General features: G+C 42.1%; 2 protein-coding genes across 3 annotated transcripts; one reads left to right on the top strand and one right to left on the bottom strand.

The window, feature by feature from the left end:
- Positions 1–1,372: 1,372 nt before the first annotated feature.
- Positions 1,373–11,300, top strand: LOC105054530 (phosphoenolpyruvate carboxykinase (ATP) 1). Its single transcript, XM_010936066.3, has 13 exons — positions 1,373–1,564; positions 2,285–2,578; positions 6,045–6,223; positions 7,317–7,470; positions 7,561–7,645; positions 8,763–8,863; positions 9,124–9,422; positions 9,607–9,780; positions 9,920–9,985; positions 10,098–10,276; positions 10,383–10,552; positions 10,657–10,825; positions 10,972–11,300. The coding sequence occupies exons 2-13, from the start codon at positions 2,289–2,291 to the stop codon at positions 11,113–11,115; spliced, it is 2,010 nt and encodes a 669-aa protein (XP_010934368.1). The 5' UTR covers positions 1,373–1,564; positions 2,285–2,288; the 3' UTR covers positions 11,116–11,300.
- Positions 11,301–12,978: 1,678 nt separating this feature from the next.
- LOC105054529 (glutamyl-tRNA reductase 2) lies at positions 12,979–17,304 on the bottom strand. Of its 2 annotated transcripts, XR_833608.4 has the most exons (4): positions 16,512–17,304; positions 14,725–14,966; positions 13,398–14,584; positions 12,979–13,321 (listed from the first exon to the last, which is right to left on the bottom strand). XR_833608.4 is itself a non-coding variant. In XM_010936064.4 (3 exons), exons 1-3 carry the CDS (start codon positions 16,774–16,776, stop codon positions 13,451–13,453), a joined length of 1,641 nt encoding a protein of 546 aa, XP_010934366.1. In that variant the 5' UTR covers positions 16,777–17,303; the 3' UTR covers positions 12,979–13,450. The 2 variants fall into 2 exon arrangements, 1 of the variants encoding a protein (XP_010934366.1); XM_010936064.4 differs by having other exon boundaries at positions 12,979–14,584; positions 16,512–17,303.
- Between the last annotated feature and the right edge of the window lie 403 nt (positions 17,305–17,707).

Below are 17,707 nucleotides of genomic sequence, written 5' to 3'. Positions count from 1 at the left end.
TTCCATTTTAGGCGAGCGTCGGCCAAGCATCGAATCTGATTCCACGGACGCTGTCCTTCTGAAGCAGGCAGCCAGCCCAGCCCAGCCCAGCCCGAGCCGCAGGATAAAGGAGGACCTTCTTTGGAGTCTTCTTGTTTTCTTTTCTTCCAACGTCGTTCCGTCACGTGCAGCAACGGCGAAAAGCGACCTCTCCGCTCCCTGGCGACGTGATGATGCGGTGGCGTCCCCTTACGCTCGCTTAATTTTAAGCCTCTGATATTTTTCCCGCTGACCCGGTCCACGCCCACAAGATGAGCGGCCGCCGTGGCAGATGCGAGAATCGCTGCTCCTCGCAGCGAGGCTCGGTCCAGCGCGATCATAGCCGTCGCCCCTTCCTGATCTGCGACATAAACGGGAGACGCCGACGAAGACGGACGGTGGTGATTAGCTGAAAGTAGCATGCTCGTTCGTCGACCCGTCAAAACGACTCTGCTGGATCGGACATGTGATCAACTTCTTAGCTTCCGAAAGGGCGAAGGAAATAGATGAGGTGGACACGCACTCGCTGCTGCTGCTGACGTGTGTTTAATTTAGTTGACACGTGTAGGGGCTCGATCACGCGACCGCCGTAAGAGAGAGAGAGAGAGACAGAGAGTGGGAAAGCAGGAGCGGAGTCGGTTGGCCATTGCCCATTCTTCACGGCATGCCCTAGCTGAACATAACAGTACGTGCTACCTTTTCAGAGGTCGGAGATCGCACCCATACAAGTCTTTCTATGCAAAGAAAAATTGCATCTGCTTCGTTTTACAATGTTATCGGTACCCGCACACCAACATCTTTACAAAAAGTTTAACTAGATGCCCGATCGCAGAGGTTTGTGTAAGATGCGGTGATATATAATCGTGACTACCATGTCCACATGATAAATAAATGGCTCAATTACTCTAATAATATAATTTTTGCCTCAATCATAATATTTTTGGTTGGAGCTGCCACGAGAGATGCAGCGAACGCCGTGATTTGAATGGGTCCGCTTGCTGAATTTTAGTAGATGGACCGTCCGACTCGATCTCTATGATGAAAGACGTTATCTTATCAGCCACCGTCGGTTTCAGATCAGACATATGCAAATTGCACTACTAACCAGGACACCCTCAGCGAGCGTAGAAGACGTAAAACAGCGAGAGAGAGAGAGCATGACATGAGGATGGAGATGGAGACTTGTTCGGGGAAGAGTCCTGGCTGTACCATCGTTATCCAGCCTTCGGATTCCGTTACGACCCCTCCGCCCTCTTGTTTAATGTGGGACGGCAGGATGGGTTAGGCTCGGTTGTTGTTAACCAGGGGTAAGGGTTCGGGTTGGGTGTGGCGTCTTTATAAAAGGGGACCCCTAGGCGTTCCTCTTTCTCCCATCTCTCTCCCTTTCCTTGTGTGCGTTAGATTTGGAGTGTCGCATGCCCACCGCTTTCTATATGGTCGTTCCGTTCGTTTTATAAAGACCGGATTTCTTCTTCACCCTCTTCTTTCCTCCTGCCTTTTCTTCTTCGCTTCTCCGCCCCTTCAATACCGCGTTTCTCCTCTCAAGGTGGGGCTGCTTCCTTCCTCTTCTCTCCGTGGTTTTGTGTCGGTCCTCCCTCTCTTCTCCTCATACTGCCATCTTTTGGATGGAGGAATACGCAAAAGAGGGGAGAGAAGGGGAGCTCCAGAGACTAGACAGCTGCGGATTAATTAGATCTATCTTGCCCATTTTAACTGGGTTGGGGGTTCTGTTCCTCCCTTGGATTCTTAAATAATCATTAAAACATGGACAAAACGGGAAATTTCTTAAATTATCATGATGCAAACTCTCAGATTTTCACTATGTCGGCGGTCGAGATTCAAGCTCGAAAAAGAGCTTTTTATTTTTTAAAATTATCGGCAAGTCAACTCCGATTGCCGCAAAGATGAAATTTCTTTCGCATCATAATTTCATCAGGTTTTAGAGTTCCATTTGCCTTCTGTTTTGTTTTTTTTTTTAATTATTTTGGTGCAAGCCTTTTTTTTTTTTTGTTTTTTCAATGAATGGGTCGTATTGATACTTGTTAGTTTGGATGGAAATACGATTATGACGAGTGTTTGGTCTTCGAATTGATAAGAAGAGGGCCTTCTCCACTCCGATCCGTAAATAGGAGGATCTAACTAGTAGATTGAAGAGTTCTCCCTAGCCCTCTGTTTTCAGATAACGAAACAGAGCGACCTATTTTTTATATCATGTAGTTCATTTAAGGGCCTCAAGATTTTATTCTTTAATAAAATATGTGAGCAGGGCAATGGCGGAGAACGGGGATTTCAGCTTCGCCAAGGACGGCAACGTGGTGGCACGCAACGGGCTTCCTCGGATCCAGACCCATGGCAGCAGCAAGACGAAGCCGGAGAACGGGATCTGCCACGACGACAGCACGCCGCCGGTGAAGGCCCAGACCATCGACGAGCTCCACTCCCTCCAGAAGAAGAGATCCACCCCCACCACCCCCATCAAGGACAAGGACGGCCAAGGTGGCGCCCCCTTCGCCACCCTTTCCGAGGAGGAGCGCCACAAGCTCCAGCTCCAATCCATCAGGTGAGGAAGAGACCTCCCCGTACATCATACATTATATATAATATGTTTCCTTATCTACTTCTACTTGATTAAAATATGTATCAGATACATCAAACATTACATATAATATGTTTGCTTATCTACTTCTACTTGATTAAAGTATGTATGAGATGTCTCTTATCATTGTCATTATTGTCATTTAATACGAGGTAATGAAATAAATAACATTCGAAAAAAGGGAGGAGTGAAAAAATAGATAAATGGATTATTGGATACGACATACAACATGATATTTTGTGACAAGAAGATGGCATCGTTTGGCATCACTCTCCCGCTTTTCTATGTTTTTATAATTATTTTTATTTTTATTTTTTAAAATATATTTATATATTTGATATAATTAATTATTTTAAAATATAAATATGATGATGATGATAAAAATAAAAATTATAATGGGACAATAAAGATGTCAGTGATTATTATCAATAAAAATAATAATGATAATAATAAAGATGGAGATGATGATTAGAACATGAATAATATGGTGAAGATGAATATGAAAATGATATAATAACTATGTAGTGGTTATAGAGAATAGCTGCAGTAAAAATGATGGTGGTCAAATATTAATAATTAATGTGGTGGAAGAAGTGATTGTAGGTGCTGAGACGGTGGAAGTAGCGGTAAAGTCAATAATGAATAGACAAAATAATTGTGGAGATGATAAAAATATATTTTTATTTTTAAAAATATTAATAAAAATAAATTTTGTAAAAATAATAAATGGCATCAAACTGGAGAAATTATAGGATGAAATTGTCCTGGCGCATGTTGCTATTACACATCCAAAAAAAAAAAAAAAGGGCAACACATTTCATCCTAGTCCATGGATTTCTTGTGAAAGAGCCTCCAAAAGGTTGGATTGGGTATGCGGGCTCTGCCCAAGATCTGGTAGATTCTGGTAGGGCCTCGGACCCGCGAGAAATACAGTACTATTAAAGAAAACCACTTTAACTCGTGATTTACCCAAAAGAAAAGTAACCACTTGAACTCATGGGACCTGGCCACGGGGCACTAGAGGCCAGCGGGGTGGGGCAGTTGGTGGTCATCCTTTATTATGTCCAGTTGTCGATGCCGTCTTACTGATCCGCTCCTTATTGGTATTATTAATATTTTATCATCTAGTGTCATGTATATATCTATTTTTAAAGATAATAACAGCTGTTTATCAGTTTTATTTTTCAGAGAAAAAAAAAACAAAAAAAAAACCACCGGCTGAAAAACTAGATCATGTGTCTTCCTGTATTCATCATGTAGCTCATCTCGAGTTATCGTCCTCTTCACCTTATTTCGGATTATTCCTATGATCGTTGGCATGATGCAGTTGGTGTATGGTATAATTCCTTCTAGAAAGGAGGAAAGAATTATTAGATAGACCAAGTCTGCTAGTTCAGTGATGGATCCATCCTATCAAAAAGCACACGGACAAAGAGGTGGTGGAACTCCTCTCTCTTCTTCTTTGTTCGTATTTATTCTTGTTGCTTTCTGGTTAGAATGATCTATTGCTCAGCTGGTGGATTTGATGCAATTAATTATTTCTCAAGAAAAAAGTCTTCTTTCTTTAGAAATTATTACATGGATAAGTGACTATTAGATTGGTGCATGGGATCTGGTCTATCTAATAATTAGACATTTTTTTCTTATCATATGGACCACGTCCAATGGGCCAATCCAAATCTCGAAGCATATGAATGGCGGACAACAAGCGTCTCTAATTTGACCTCGAATTGTTTAAATATAAAGGGGTAATGTATCCCATGACTATTGGATTGATCCACCGGATTTGGTCCATCAAATAATTAGACTAGGTGGTGTATCCATCTCGTTCTTTTTTGTTAGTGCTTGTTGATGTTGTTCGTGGTCCTTTGCAGCTGGACTGATCTAATATGGATCTGGGCCGACAAATAATATCTCAAGGAGGGCCAGCTTTCTCTCAAAACAAGGGAGGACCCACTTGGATTGGCCACTTCCACTTTAGATGCCAAGCACGCACGGACGGGTTCCCCAGCTAATTGATCTGGAGAAATTCTTTGTGCACCACAAGAGGCGCAGAAAATTAAATGCACTATCTTATCTTATTGATCCATATAGTTATAATTTTTTAATATATATTTAATATTTTTAATTTTATTTTTTCGTTTGAAATTTTGAATAACAAAAATATCTCTACTCTTTAAAAAAAATTATGACATCTTACGTTCATATTATAATACCTGCATGTAGAAAAGTCATAATTTGACACAGGATGTCGTAATATATCGCAGGATGTCATAATTTTTTTCAAAAAACAGGAGTATTTTCGTCATTTAAAATTTTTAAACGAAAAAATAGAACTTAAATATGCGTTGAAAAGTAATTGGATAAAAATACTCCTCTCATATTATGATATCCTGAATCATATTATGACATTTTGCATATAGAAATCATAATTTGAAGAAGCATGTAGAAAGTCATAATTTGAAACAGCATGTTATAATTTTTTTTAGAGAGAAAAATATTTTTGTCATTTAAAATTTTAAATAAAAAAATAAAATTAAAAATATTAAAAATATATTAAAAAATTATAATTATATGAATCAACCAATCAGACAAGACAATACAATTCACTTTGAATTTTTTATGCCGCAAGTGTGCACAAAGAATTTTCCAATTGACTTGTCCTCTCTTATTTCTTGCTTTTACTCGAGTCCGAGCCAAGCGTGAGCTGAAGCTCCACGGCGCCTACAAGCTGTAGCCGTCTACCAAAACAGCGCTCGGTGTTATATTGATTTTTTTAATTTCCTTTATTGCTTTGTTCTTAAGGAAAAAAAATGTCGAAGTACATGATTTTATACACACAAATATCTTTAAAAATTTTGTGATGGTTCTTCGAGCTGATTTTAGTTTAACAGCTGAAACGTTCTTTCTATGTTGGTAATAGAACTAATTACGTTGTACTTCTATAAACTCAATATCCTTTATTCTTCTTTAGTAAATTGGGGAAGGTCGTCCTTCCTCAATCTGCATCGTAAGAAAAAGAACTATTTCGTTTGCATCCATTATTAGAGTGTTTGTTGATATTTGAACAAGCAAGCCTAGAACATGAAGATTCCATTGATAAATGTTAGAGGAACTACTTACCTCCGCCAAAATTGTCTGTATTCTTGCAAATCCACATCAACAAAGAAGAAAAGAAAAATACATGTACCCGCTCCGCCCCCACCCCCGGCCACACACACAAAGAAGAAGAAGAAGAAGAATAGAAACATATCTATCGTGGAAAGCTTACTTTAGGTTATTTCATTCGATACTTGATGGGATAAGTAAGCATAACCTCCCTCTTTCTTTCTTTCTTTCTTTTCTTGCCATGCATACATTTCTTCTGCTTTTAAAAAAAAAAAAAAAAAATTGGTTGCCTTAACGTGCTGGTGTGGGTGATTCATGGCAGTGCGTCGCTGGCATCCTTGACTCGAGAGACAGGGCCGAAGGTGGTGAAGGGCGACCCGGCTAGGAAGTCAGAGACACCGAGGGTCGGGCCGGAGCACCACCACTATTTCACCCCTGCCATCAGCGTCAGTGACAGCGCCCTCAAGTTCACCCACGTCCTCTACAACCTCTCCCCGGCCGGTAGTTCATTTCTTCCTTTTCCCTCTCCACTCTTTTCTTTCCTGCTTTCCCTGCGCAACTTAGTTTTCATGTCACCTGCGCCAACCGCTTGTCACGAGCACTGGACTCTGTCCTCCATTTTCTTGGCGGTCAGTGATTGACTCCGTATTTGTTTGAGAAAATAGGTGCGGGGGAATCCTGATTGTTTTTTTTTTTTTCCCGGTGCAAAGGGGGATCCTGATTGATGTTGACCTCCCACTGCTTCTCTAGGAGCAAGGAGTTGACTTTTTGTTGATGTTGACCCACCCTAAGGTGAAGGAGGAGGAAAATACTTGATATCTTGCTATGATTTGCCAAAATCGCCCTTCCCCGAGCACTGTCGTCACCACCACCCGTTGTCGTGTGGCGTGCTGCCATGTCCCGCTCACTACCTTAACCTCATTGGTGACTTGACACCGCCATGCCCGTGGTTCGGAGGAACGATGTATTGCACCAAACTACTGAAGAACTGTTGAACTAAGTTGATTTTATGAAGAATAATCAAGATTTATATAATATTTAGTTGATTTTACGACGCTCGTGAGCAATTGGGACTAAAAATTTAACGGTTCTATGTGTTGCTAGTGATAGCCAGTTATCTTGCTACCGCCTATCGTTCTTGTCTCTTCCATTCTTGTTGTTAGATGAATAAATTATATATCAATTATCTTAAATCGTTCACATATATTTGTTCTTTTCATGTTTCATTTGCCCCTGCTCCCAAAACTTTTTGACAAGCTCTCCCTATTGCCTTCCAGATTCTTGATCCGAGCCTCTAGCCATACTGTTCCCAAGCACCAAAATTTTGACTATGCCATGATTGACCACTAAGACTGTTCTTGTCACTGCGCTCTTCTCCACGCTTCCTTCATCTTTGTCCGCAAGATAATGGAAAAGAGGATGCGCAATTAGCATCTGAGCTGTGCTACTTCACCCGTTTAAATGTTCACTTGTCTTCTTGAATCTGCCATATTTGCTTATGAGGTTTCTCAAATAAGGAGCGTGACATCAAAGTAGACATCATTTTCTTTTTGTTCGAGCATATGTCTAACAATTGATTTGTACCCAAAAACAGAGCTGTATGAACAAGCCATTAAGTATGAGAAGGGATCATTTATAACGTCGACAGGGGCCTTGGCCACCTTGTCTGGTGCAAAAACAGGTCGTTCTCCAAGGGACAAACGTGTCGTCAAGGATGAGACCACCGCAGAGGAGCTCTGGTGGGGAAAGTAAGTATCAACCGCACATTCTTTATGGAAACATTTGCTTGAGCATATTTCATCCTTGATTGATTCCTTTTCCCTTTCTTTTGCATCCAGGGGCTCACCCAACATTGAGATGGATGAACACACGTTCCTGGTGAACAGGGAGAGGGCTGTTGATTACCTGAATTCTCTGGACAAGGTACTTGCGAATCTGCTTTCGTAACAATTCTAGTTTAATCGTTACTCTCTTTTTATTTAATAAATCAGTCCAGAATGTAGAATTCTTTTGCTGAAAGGGAGATAAGTTTTTAGTATTCAATAAGGGGGTTAGACAGGTTGTAGGCAGAATTGAACAGAGAAAGTTGGCTATTATTGAGTACTTTTGGTACAAAGAAGAATTCAGAAAGCTCTCGAAACACCGCATCTAAGACAATAAAAGTCCTCTAGCAGTCGAAAATATGTGGAAAATCCTGCATGACTTTGAAACTTTGTCCATGCTTTCTAATTCTTGGGGCTCTTCTGGCCTATACTCTCTTGTTATTATTGTAATTCATAATATTTCCCTTTCGTTTCTCTGTTTCATTACTGGTACTGTGTTTCCTGCTTCTCTCCTCCTTTTTTTTGTTTCTTCTGTATGTAGATAGCAAGCTTACTTTATGCAGGCCTAGGCAGTGACAGTTGATGCACATTTTATTAAGGTTTCATCTGTTCCCTTTTGAGATAAAGCGAGGCATTCCCTTTTCACACCAAATTGGAAGAGCTTGCTTATTGGCTTGAATGTCCATCCAGGAGACTTTCATTCTTATTTATATTCAACTCTGTACATTGCATAGATACCTGCTGATAATATGATAAGACAAGCAAACCAATATTACCACACAATGACGTATCTGCAACCGTTAAAAAGGCGTTTCTGTCTAGAAATTGGGGGGTAAACCCTACCAACTTATGTAATCATTTTTAAGGCTACAGTAGATTTTCTTTCTATGTTACATAGACTCATGCATGTGATCTAATTTAGTGGATCTAATTGTGGCTGACTGAACTAAAACTTTGTGACAGCGGTCTCCACTTTACTTGAGATGTTGTGCTGAATTAATTCATTTATTTAGGGCTCCTCTCTAACACCGTTCTGTCTGAGTGAACTGGGGACGATGTAAACTTCCCTTTGCACCGCAACATGGTTGGTTTTTCTATAGATCTCCGGTTTCTGAGACCACTCTTAAGAGTGGATTAGTGAAGAATTCCGTTGAATGCAAGATAAGAGTTTATTCCTGGGGATTTTTCAGAGTTAAAATGATATGTATCATTTACAGGTGTTCGTCAACGATCAATTCCTGAACTGGGACCCTGAGAATCGGATCAAAGTCCGGATCGTCTCGGCAAGGGCCTACCATTCCCTGTTCATGCATAACATGTAAGTACTGATTAGAATAGTAGGATGCAGTTCTTTTTTGCAGTACGCTAGTTATCGCGGGCCTGCTACAGGTATCCAGATAAGTAATGCTCTTAACGTTGCCTGTTGTTATATCAGTATCAGTCATGGTAGTAGATGACACGTAGGTGTGCTTTCCAAGACAATGGGCAAGCATGAGAATTGGGTAAATGGTAATGGTAGTAGTAGTAGTAGTAGTAGTAGTGTAGTTGATGTGCATACGATAACTGGATGGGTGACAGGTGCATCCGGCCCACGCCTGAAGAACTGGAGAATTTCGGTACTCCGGACTTCACGATATACAATGCAGGACAGTTTCCATGTAATCGTTACACGCATTACATGACATCCTCTACTAGCATAGATCTAAATCTTGCTAGGAGGGAAATGGTCATCCTCGGCACGCAGTATGCCGGGGAGATGAAGAAGGGTCTGTTCAGTGTGATGCATTATCTCATGCCTAAGAGACGAATCCTCTCCTTGCATTCCGGCTGCAATGTGGGCAAAGATGGTGACGTTGCCCTCTTCTTTGGATTATCAGGTAAGTTCCAAACGGTGCCGTCACCTGCGCGCCCACCCGCACCCGCACCCGCACTCTGCCCACCCCTCACTCTGGGAACATACCTCTCTCTTCTCATCATCTATTATGATCGTCTGGCTTGCTGCTTGCCGCACCCGTCCTTGACCTGGCATTGATTAATTATCCTTTTTAATTTTCCTCTTAGGCACCGGGAAGACCACTCTATCCACGGATCATAATAGGCTGCTCATCGGTGATGATGAGCACTGTTGGAGCGACGACGGTGTCTCTAACATTGAGGGTGGCTGTTATGCCAAGTGCATCGATCTATCAAAGGACAAGGAGCCTGACATCTGGAACGCCATCAAGTTCGGAACTGGTATCATATGCGTATAATAATAATAATATCACCTCCTCCTCGATAATTTCTTCCATCTGTAGAATATACAATAGAATGCATGCTTGCTTTCTTCCTTTCTTTCTTTCTCGCTAGATTGATAACGGTCGGTCTCCTGCAGTGGTGGAGAATGTGGTATTTGATGAGCACACCCGGGAAGTCGACTATTCGGACAAATCTGTTACCGGTAAATTTTGTTTTCCTTTGTTCATGAGTCGATGCAGGGCAAATCCAGGAAGGCTGTGTGTGTGCTGTGCTGTATCTGACGTTGCTGGTGGTTGCTTGCTGTATTTTGGCAGAAAACACTCGCGCTTCTTATCCCATTGAATACATCCCCAATGCACAGATTCCGTGCGTTGGGCCGCACCCCAAAAATGTGATCCTCCTGGCGTGTGATGCTTTTGGCGTGCTCCCACCTGTGAGCAAGTTGAGCCTTGCTCAGACCATGTACCATTTCATCAGCGGCTACACTGCACTGGTACACGATTTCATCCTCGAACCCCAACCTTGCAATTAACCACCCTAAATTTGGAATTTTTGTATTTGTTGGTTGATTGTTTCTACACTACTACTAAATATATTAGGTGGCTGGCACGGAAGATGGCATCAAAGAGCCGCAGGCGACTTTCTCTGCTTGCTTCGGAGCAGCATTCATCATGCTCCATCCCACTAGGTATGCGGCCATGCTGGCCGAGAAAATGCACAGGTATGGTGCCACTGGGTGGCTTGTCAACACCGGCTGGTCTGGTGGAAGGTAATAATTATTAGCATCAATCATTCTCACTCGGATTCTGGATCAGATGGAGCGTTGTGTTTCCATTTGACAACGTTCCGTCTTTCTCTTTCCCCGGTCGGCAGATATGGTGTTGGGAATCGCATTAAGCTGGCGTACACTCGGAAGATCATTGATGCCATACACTCTGGTAGCCTCCTGACCGCCGGTTACAAAAAGACGGAGGTGTTCGGGCTGGAGATCCCGGCTGAAGTCGAAGGCGTGCCATCCGAAATCCTGGACCCGGTGAACACCGTAAGTTGTTCTTGTTTCTTAACTCTTTCTTTTGCGTTCATCCTTCATCATCCAATCCACATTTTCACTGCATGCTGAATGCTATTCCAATGGATCCTTTTGTACGTGGATCGCCTTGGGCCTCGATGGGTTTGTTTGGTGGACAGTGGGAGGACAAAGCGGCCTACAAGGAGACTCTGCTGAAGCTCGCTGGTCTGTTCAAGAAGAACTTCGAGGTGTTTGCGAACTACAAGATCGGAAAGGACAGCAAGCTAACCGAGGAAATCCTTGCTGCTGGCCCCAACTTCTGAACCTTCGTAAAGCAGGAGGAGAGATGCGAATCATATAATGGATGAAAACAAAATACATACGAACGAAAGTATGGATGGTGACGACAGCCTTAGAAGCCTTACTAGCTAGCTAGTGAAGTAGTTCATTTTGTTACCGTAACTTATGATAAATTATATATGATCTTATGTGAAACTCTTTCTGCTGATCCCTCGTCCGGCAATCCTTGAATTTCAAATTCAGTCTCTAGCTGCATAAATTCCTTTGAGCGCATAACAAGTTTAGCAATCATAAAAGGGAAAGAGAGTGCCGGAGCAGCGCTTCAAGGCACCCCACTGTATTCCAGCTGGGATGACATTCCCTGCTGGAAGATGGTCATGACAATAAGATGTGTGACAGCAAGGGCATTCCAACTCTTGGGATGATGTCTTACATCTGGAAATAACTTCATTCTTGAGAAAGAGCAGCTCTCATCTTCTAGAAAGCTCCCATGTATCGTGAGCATGATCCTCAGCCCATATTGGAGCTATTTGGCTTTGACCTGGCCAATAATTTTCCGCAGAAGGCTAACTATGGTGTTCTTGCAAAGCGCACTGAGACCCATGATTATTGAAGGAAAAATGCTAAGAATCAGTTCTGATTGCTACTTTTTCCGTCAAGTATTTCTGTGAAGCCGGTAGTTCTCTAATAGCTGGATGGCTGGATGGAGGCTATCTTTAGCGACTCTAATTTGTCTCACTGCTCTTTCCAACATTCAGAACCAGCGAGAAAAACTGTGACATGGGCACTGGAAGCATTATGTTGGTTAGGGTACCACTACCTAGTCTTAGGAGGTGTGGATTGGAGATAGATCTAATCTTTCACATTTTGTTTTTACGGAAAGTGATTATTTTGAAGGACTCCAGCACTTGTCAGCGGCTTGTGCCTTTTCAGTCCAGCCTTTTACCACTGTAGAAATGCCCCACAAAAAGGATCTCTATCCTCGTCCCAAAAAAAAAAAAAAAAAAAGGGACCTGTACCGCAGGAAGCATTGTATTAGTTGGATGACCTAAGTTAAGGCCATGGTGCCCTAAGCTGATTAAGATGCTTGTTCCAAAGCTTTGTCTTAACTTCCCCTTATAAAACGTTGTATTAGCTTGGGGAGCCCAAGGACTGTATAAGCACCATGCTTTGCTCCAATCATGTGATGGAGGACAAACTAACCACTAAATTAGAAAAACTGCAACTACTGCCCAATTAGACTAGATCCAAAATTTGTTTTCACCACTTGGAACACTGATTTCATCAGCTACATTTTTTTTTTTTTTTCTTACGTTCTTTTCTTTTCTTTTTTGGTCGGAACAATGGTGGAAATATGCCATTACCAAGGGTTGAAAGCGAGGTCTGAGCAGGGCCATTAGATAAAGACACCAACGAATTGAGATAAGATCGCTTGGCTTCATGAACTACTTTTTAATACCTGAATTTTGACTCACTAGCGACTTTTGATAGATCTCTATATAACTGAAAAAAATTTATGGGGGTCGAAATGCTAGACTATGTCATGCAGGAATAAGGCTACGGGGACATCACATCTTATACCAAATATCTAAAATGAGGATGAAAAACTTACAAAGAGGCTACGTTTCGCAGCTCTTCATATCCCATAATATCTAATTAGATTTTCTTTTTAGATATTAGTTCTAATTAGATTTACTCTACATCATGTATAAATACATCAATAGGAATTAGAATACCAGATTTTCAAGAGGAGTAGGAAATATCCAGATCCGGCAAGCCCAATCTACCGCACCATTTGTACCATGATAAGAATCGATGAATTCTTTTTAAGTTTTAAACCATGCGTTCACCACAAAAAAAAAAAAAAAAATTCAAACCATGCCAAATTTTTATCTCCATCAAAATAGTATTGGATAAATAATTGCATAGATCCAACCCCACATCACCAAGCATGAATCAGAAGATCTTTTCTGAAGTAAATGCTAAATAGACAAAAATCAATGTATTAACATATTACTGCGGACCTTGACACGTCCCATTAGCAGATTGAATTCCCTGGTAACTGACCGGTTCCTATAAATTTAAATGGCCATCGTATAACACCAGCTGCAAATGAAAACTATAGAGAGCTGAGGGAGCCTTTACCATCTCTCTATAAGGAAATACCACATAGGGGGTCACCATATCTTGATATAGTTGCTGAATTCAATGAGGAGCTGAGGAGGTTCTCTAATTGAAAAATAGAGGATCAGGTAAGTAGAATGTGCAGACAAATCGACCAAAAGGTGTGAAGATGAATACATACAGATGAAAGACCTCTGACAATGTAGCAGTAGATTATTCAACGCTTCTATAAGCTTAACTCTGAGTTTTCTCCACCTTGGCTTTAATCTTTTGCTCCAAGATTGCTTTCTCGGTGTCTAGACTGAACATCCGATTGAGTGCATGCATATTTTCAAGGGTCTCATCAAGTGTTCTGCTGTCGCTGCCGTCACATCTCAAGTGCTGCAATGGGCCATGAAGAAGCTTGTTGACTATACCACTGCTAAGCTCTTCTATAGCCTTTCTCATTTTCTTTGTCAGTGCATCATCACCAATCTTTTGTAAACATTTCTCAAGCTCAGAAGCCTTAATTCTATCAGCATAGGACCTTAATTTCTTGATGGTGGGGACAGTCTCCAGAGAGTCCCTCCATGCCTCAAACCGCTTCAATTCTTGAGTGATAATTGCTTTAGCTTCCATTGCTTTCCTTAGCCGATCTTCTTTATTGGCTTCCACAACTTCTTTGAGGTCATCAACATTGTACACTCGTGCACATTCAAGATCTGAAACACAGGACCCTATGTTCCTAGGAACAGAAATGTCAATGAAAAACCTTGCACCCCCAATAGCATTGCTCACAGGGGGAAGAGTTTTGACATGTTCTTTCAAAAATAACGGTGTCTCAGATGCTGTGCTCGTGAACACTACATCAGCTTCAGCAGCTGAAGATAGCATGTCAGTGAAAGGTTTGTAGATTATTTCAACATCTTTCATTTCCTCACGTATAGCATCTACCTTTTCCACTGACCGGTTTACAACCATGATTCTTTTGCATCCTTTTGCAGCAAGATGTTTGATCACAAGTTTCCCCATCTTGCCAGCTCCAATCACCAGCATTCTGGCAGATGGCAGGTGGGACTTTGGAAACTTCATCAGTGCTAATTCAACTGCAGCTGAGCTGACAGAGACTGCACCAGATGAAATGTTAGTCTCACTACGAACCCGCTTTCCAGCAGTGATTGCATCCTTGAACATCCTGTCAACGTTCTTCCCCAATCCTCTGCTACCTTGCCCAATTCTAACAACTTGTTTAACTTGTGCAAGGATCTGTCCTTCTCCCAGGACAAGAGAGTCAAGCCCTGCTGATACTTCGAACAGATGTTGAGTAGCATCACTGTCACGAAGCATAAAGAGATGCTGTCGAAGCTCTGAAACAGGAATTCCACTGGTCTGTGTAGAACAGAATAAAGAAGCACATAATGTAATAGCTGAAAATGGAAAAGCCTTGACCACATTCCCATTTTCTATAGTCAAAATGAAAAAGTGGAAATAAAAATGCTAATGCATAAGAAGGACACCACATTGATTACCTTAGCCATCCACTCTGTCACTTCCCTGATTCCTCGATGCCAAGACAAAGCCACCACATATATTTCCATTCTGTTGCAGGTACTGAGAACAGCAGCTTCTTCTATGTGATTCAAACTGCAGAGCTCTTCAATCGCACGAGGCCATTGAGCTTCTGGAACAGCAAGCTTTTCACGCATTTCCACTGGAGCCGTATGAACACTAAGACCTATAACAGCTATGCTGCTCCTCTCCTTCATATATCCTAGGAGTAAAGCATAAGAGTTATCAGAAAAAGTTGTTGCATAACCATCATAAAAATCAGCTTTAACCAATAATCCACAAATTGCACAGGAATAGGATACTAGTAATGTTAACTTGCATAGAAAACAGATGTGAAACATGTGTCAGACAAGTGAAAGAATATGCTAATTAATGCAGACTCTGATGAATGACTTCAAAGAACGGAAACTCCAGAAGAAAATCAAGGTAGCATGGTAAGCTTTTCTAAAATGCCCATTTATTGGAAAACCCAGAGATATGCACATCAAGACAAACTCCTCTTCACATGGATTGGAGATGGAATTAATAGTTAATGCATATATCTATATAAGGCCATAAAAGGTTTGAATAAAACTTAATAAGGTTAACAAGCTGACAAGATAGCAAGGGGGAACCCCTGAACCATACAAGCTTTTGATTCAAACTGATGAATATCTCTAAGATCATTGCCAAACACCAAACAAGCCATCTCACGCCACAGAGATCCTAGGGGTACCTTGCATGCCCTGAGTGAAAGACTAAATGAGAAATGAATGGACTGGTTCCTCTACTCCCTGCAGAGGCTCCACACAGTAGCTTATCTTAAAATGATCAATATCTTATCAAGGAAAATAATTGATCTTAAGAGGAGACTTTGCACCAATGCAAATTTAATAGGAACCTAGCCAATGCCTCCATAGTCATGTAAACATAGAAATATTTGAGTAAGATATTTCAACCATTCCTGTACCTTGTAATATTAAAATATTAGCATCCCACATATTGACATGGCATTGCATCTCCAGAAATTAATGCAAGATTTTCATGGAAGATAATGGAGATCACATGTAGGTGCAACATTTGCATACAATGTGATCAGAATGCAAATATAAATGCGAGACAACACAAAAAGTGGTACACTTTCTGACGCCAGGATAGAACCGATTTATATGCTACTAGGTCACTGCTACAGCAATAAAGGAATTAAGATGTCTGAAACCCACCTCATTGTGTGAGGAAGACAGCAGAGGCATCAATCTGTGGAACTACAATGTCAAAATCTTCACCTCATATTGCATTATAATTTTCAATGCCAAACCTTCTAATTCAACAAAAGAGAGACAAAAGAAAGGCAACGTCCGTAAACTCAGACCGACCGCAATGAACATTACAACACATGCTCCTATTCCATACATGAATCAGACGAAGAAAACATGATGCTAGGATAGACCCAATGTCTATAGGAAAGGGAAAAAAAAAAAAAAAAAAGAGAGGAAAGGTGCCTAAACTGAACTCCAGATTTGCTGCGATACCTAGATCAAATAACAGAATCTCGGTATGTGTGATATATGAATTAATCCCACCATAGCCAGCAGAGCAGAAATTCCCAGCAAGAATAAAGCAATCAAAGAAAAAATGGTCAAATGCTAATACATTGCAACTCTGTTATCCCCATTCTGAGAGGTCTCCATCTTTATGGGGGAAGAAGAGGAGAAGGAGGGAAAGGGAAAGAAAAAGAAGCAGCAATGGGCAAGGAGGAAGGACTTACGATCCGCGGAGATCTTGAATTGCTCGAGAGCCGAGAAGCTCGACGCCCGGGACGCCGTCCTATCTTCCGCCAGATCCACCCCGGCCTCGCAGCGGGGGCTCCTCCGAAGCGACCCCCTTCGATTCCCGACATAGATCGGAGCTCGCGGGCCGATCCGGAAACCAGAGTAAGTCGCAGAGAACGGAGCATGCGGGCTCTTCCGGCGAAGGAAGGGCGCCGCGTTTGGGCCTGCGAAGGGCGCCGCGCAACCGCTCACAGCCGCCATCGAATCAAAACCCTAACCCTAGCCCTGAAAAATCTTCCTTTTTTCTTGGGGATGCTTTTTTTTTTTTTTTCCTTGTTTGTGTCCTTTGTGGGATTAGAGAGAGGGAATTCGAGCAAGCGAGAGAGCGAGGAAGGAAGAAGAAGCGCCGAGTCGTTCCGATCGCCGCCTCTCCTCTCTCTCCGTCTCTCTCTGTGTTTTCACCTCTCCAAACTAGATGTTATCGGTGGTCTGTTTGGACTCGGGAACGGCACGTTGAGGGGGTAATAGCCGGCTGCGTTGGAAATGGTCAGATTAGGAGGCGGCGGAGGTTGGGTCCCTACTCGAGAGAAGGTTTGGGGTTGTTGGGGGTCCGTGGCGCGTGGTGCTGGTGGTGCCGAGAAATCCAGTGCGATGGATCGGATCTCGGCTCTTGTTAGGCTTCTGATTGGCTGGTGCCGGACACTCTTTATCCTCGCTCAACCCCTTATCCCTCGCATTCCACATTGGTTTGGACGCTTCTTCTTCATTCCCATCCTACCATACCATATTCTAAAGCCGCGGACAAATTCAGAGGCTTAAGACTTGTTCTTGCTCGATGCGTGTGCGCGTGTCTAGGATGGAGGGTTTGAAGTACTTTGACATCTGGCCACTCGCACCATCTTTACCAACAAAAAAAAAAAAAAAAAAAATACTTTGACATCATGGGTCCCGTGGTCTCCCGTTGATCTTGAGGTCAGCCCACACGTTATTGCACGATCGAATGGCCATCAACGGTTTCGATTTCTGCCATGTGAGGTTTCTTGGTCGGTGTACCCCGTGATGGGTGGTGTTGCCTTTTTTTTTTTCTTTTTTTTTTGATAATAAAGTAATTTCAGACTGAGATCAGCATGAATGAGATCATGGCACCTCTTTCGGAGCGCTACATGGCATCTCGATTGACGGATCCATAAAG

Source organism: Elaeis guineensis, chromosome 11 (assembly GCF_000442705.2).
Source record: "Elaeis guineensis isolate ETL-2024a chromosome 11, EG11, whole genome shotgun sequence".
Lineage (NCBI taxonomy): Eukaryota > Viridiplantae > Streptophyta > Magnoliopsida > Arecales > Arecaceae > Elaeis > Elaeis guineensis.
This window is presented reverse-complemented; position numbering and strand designations above follow the sequence as displayed.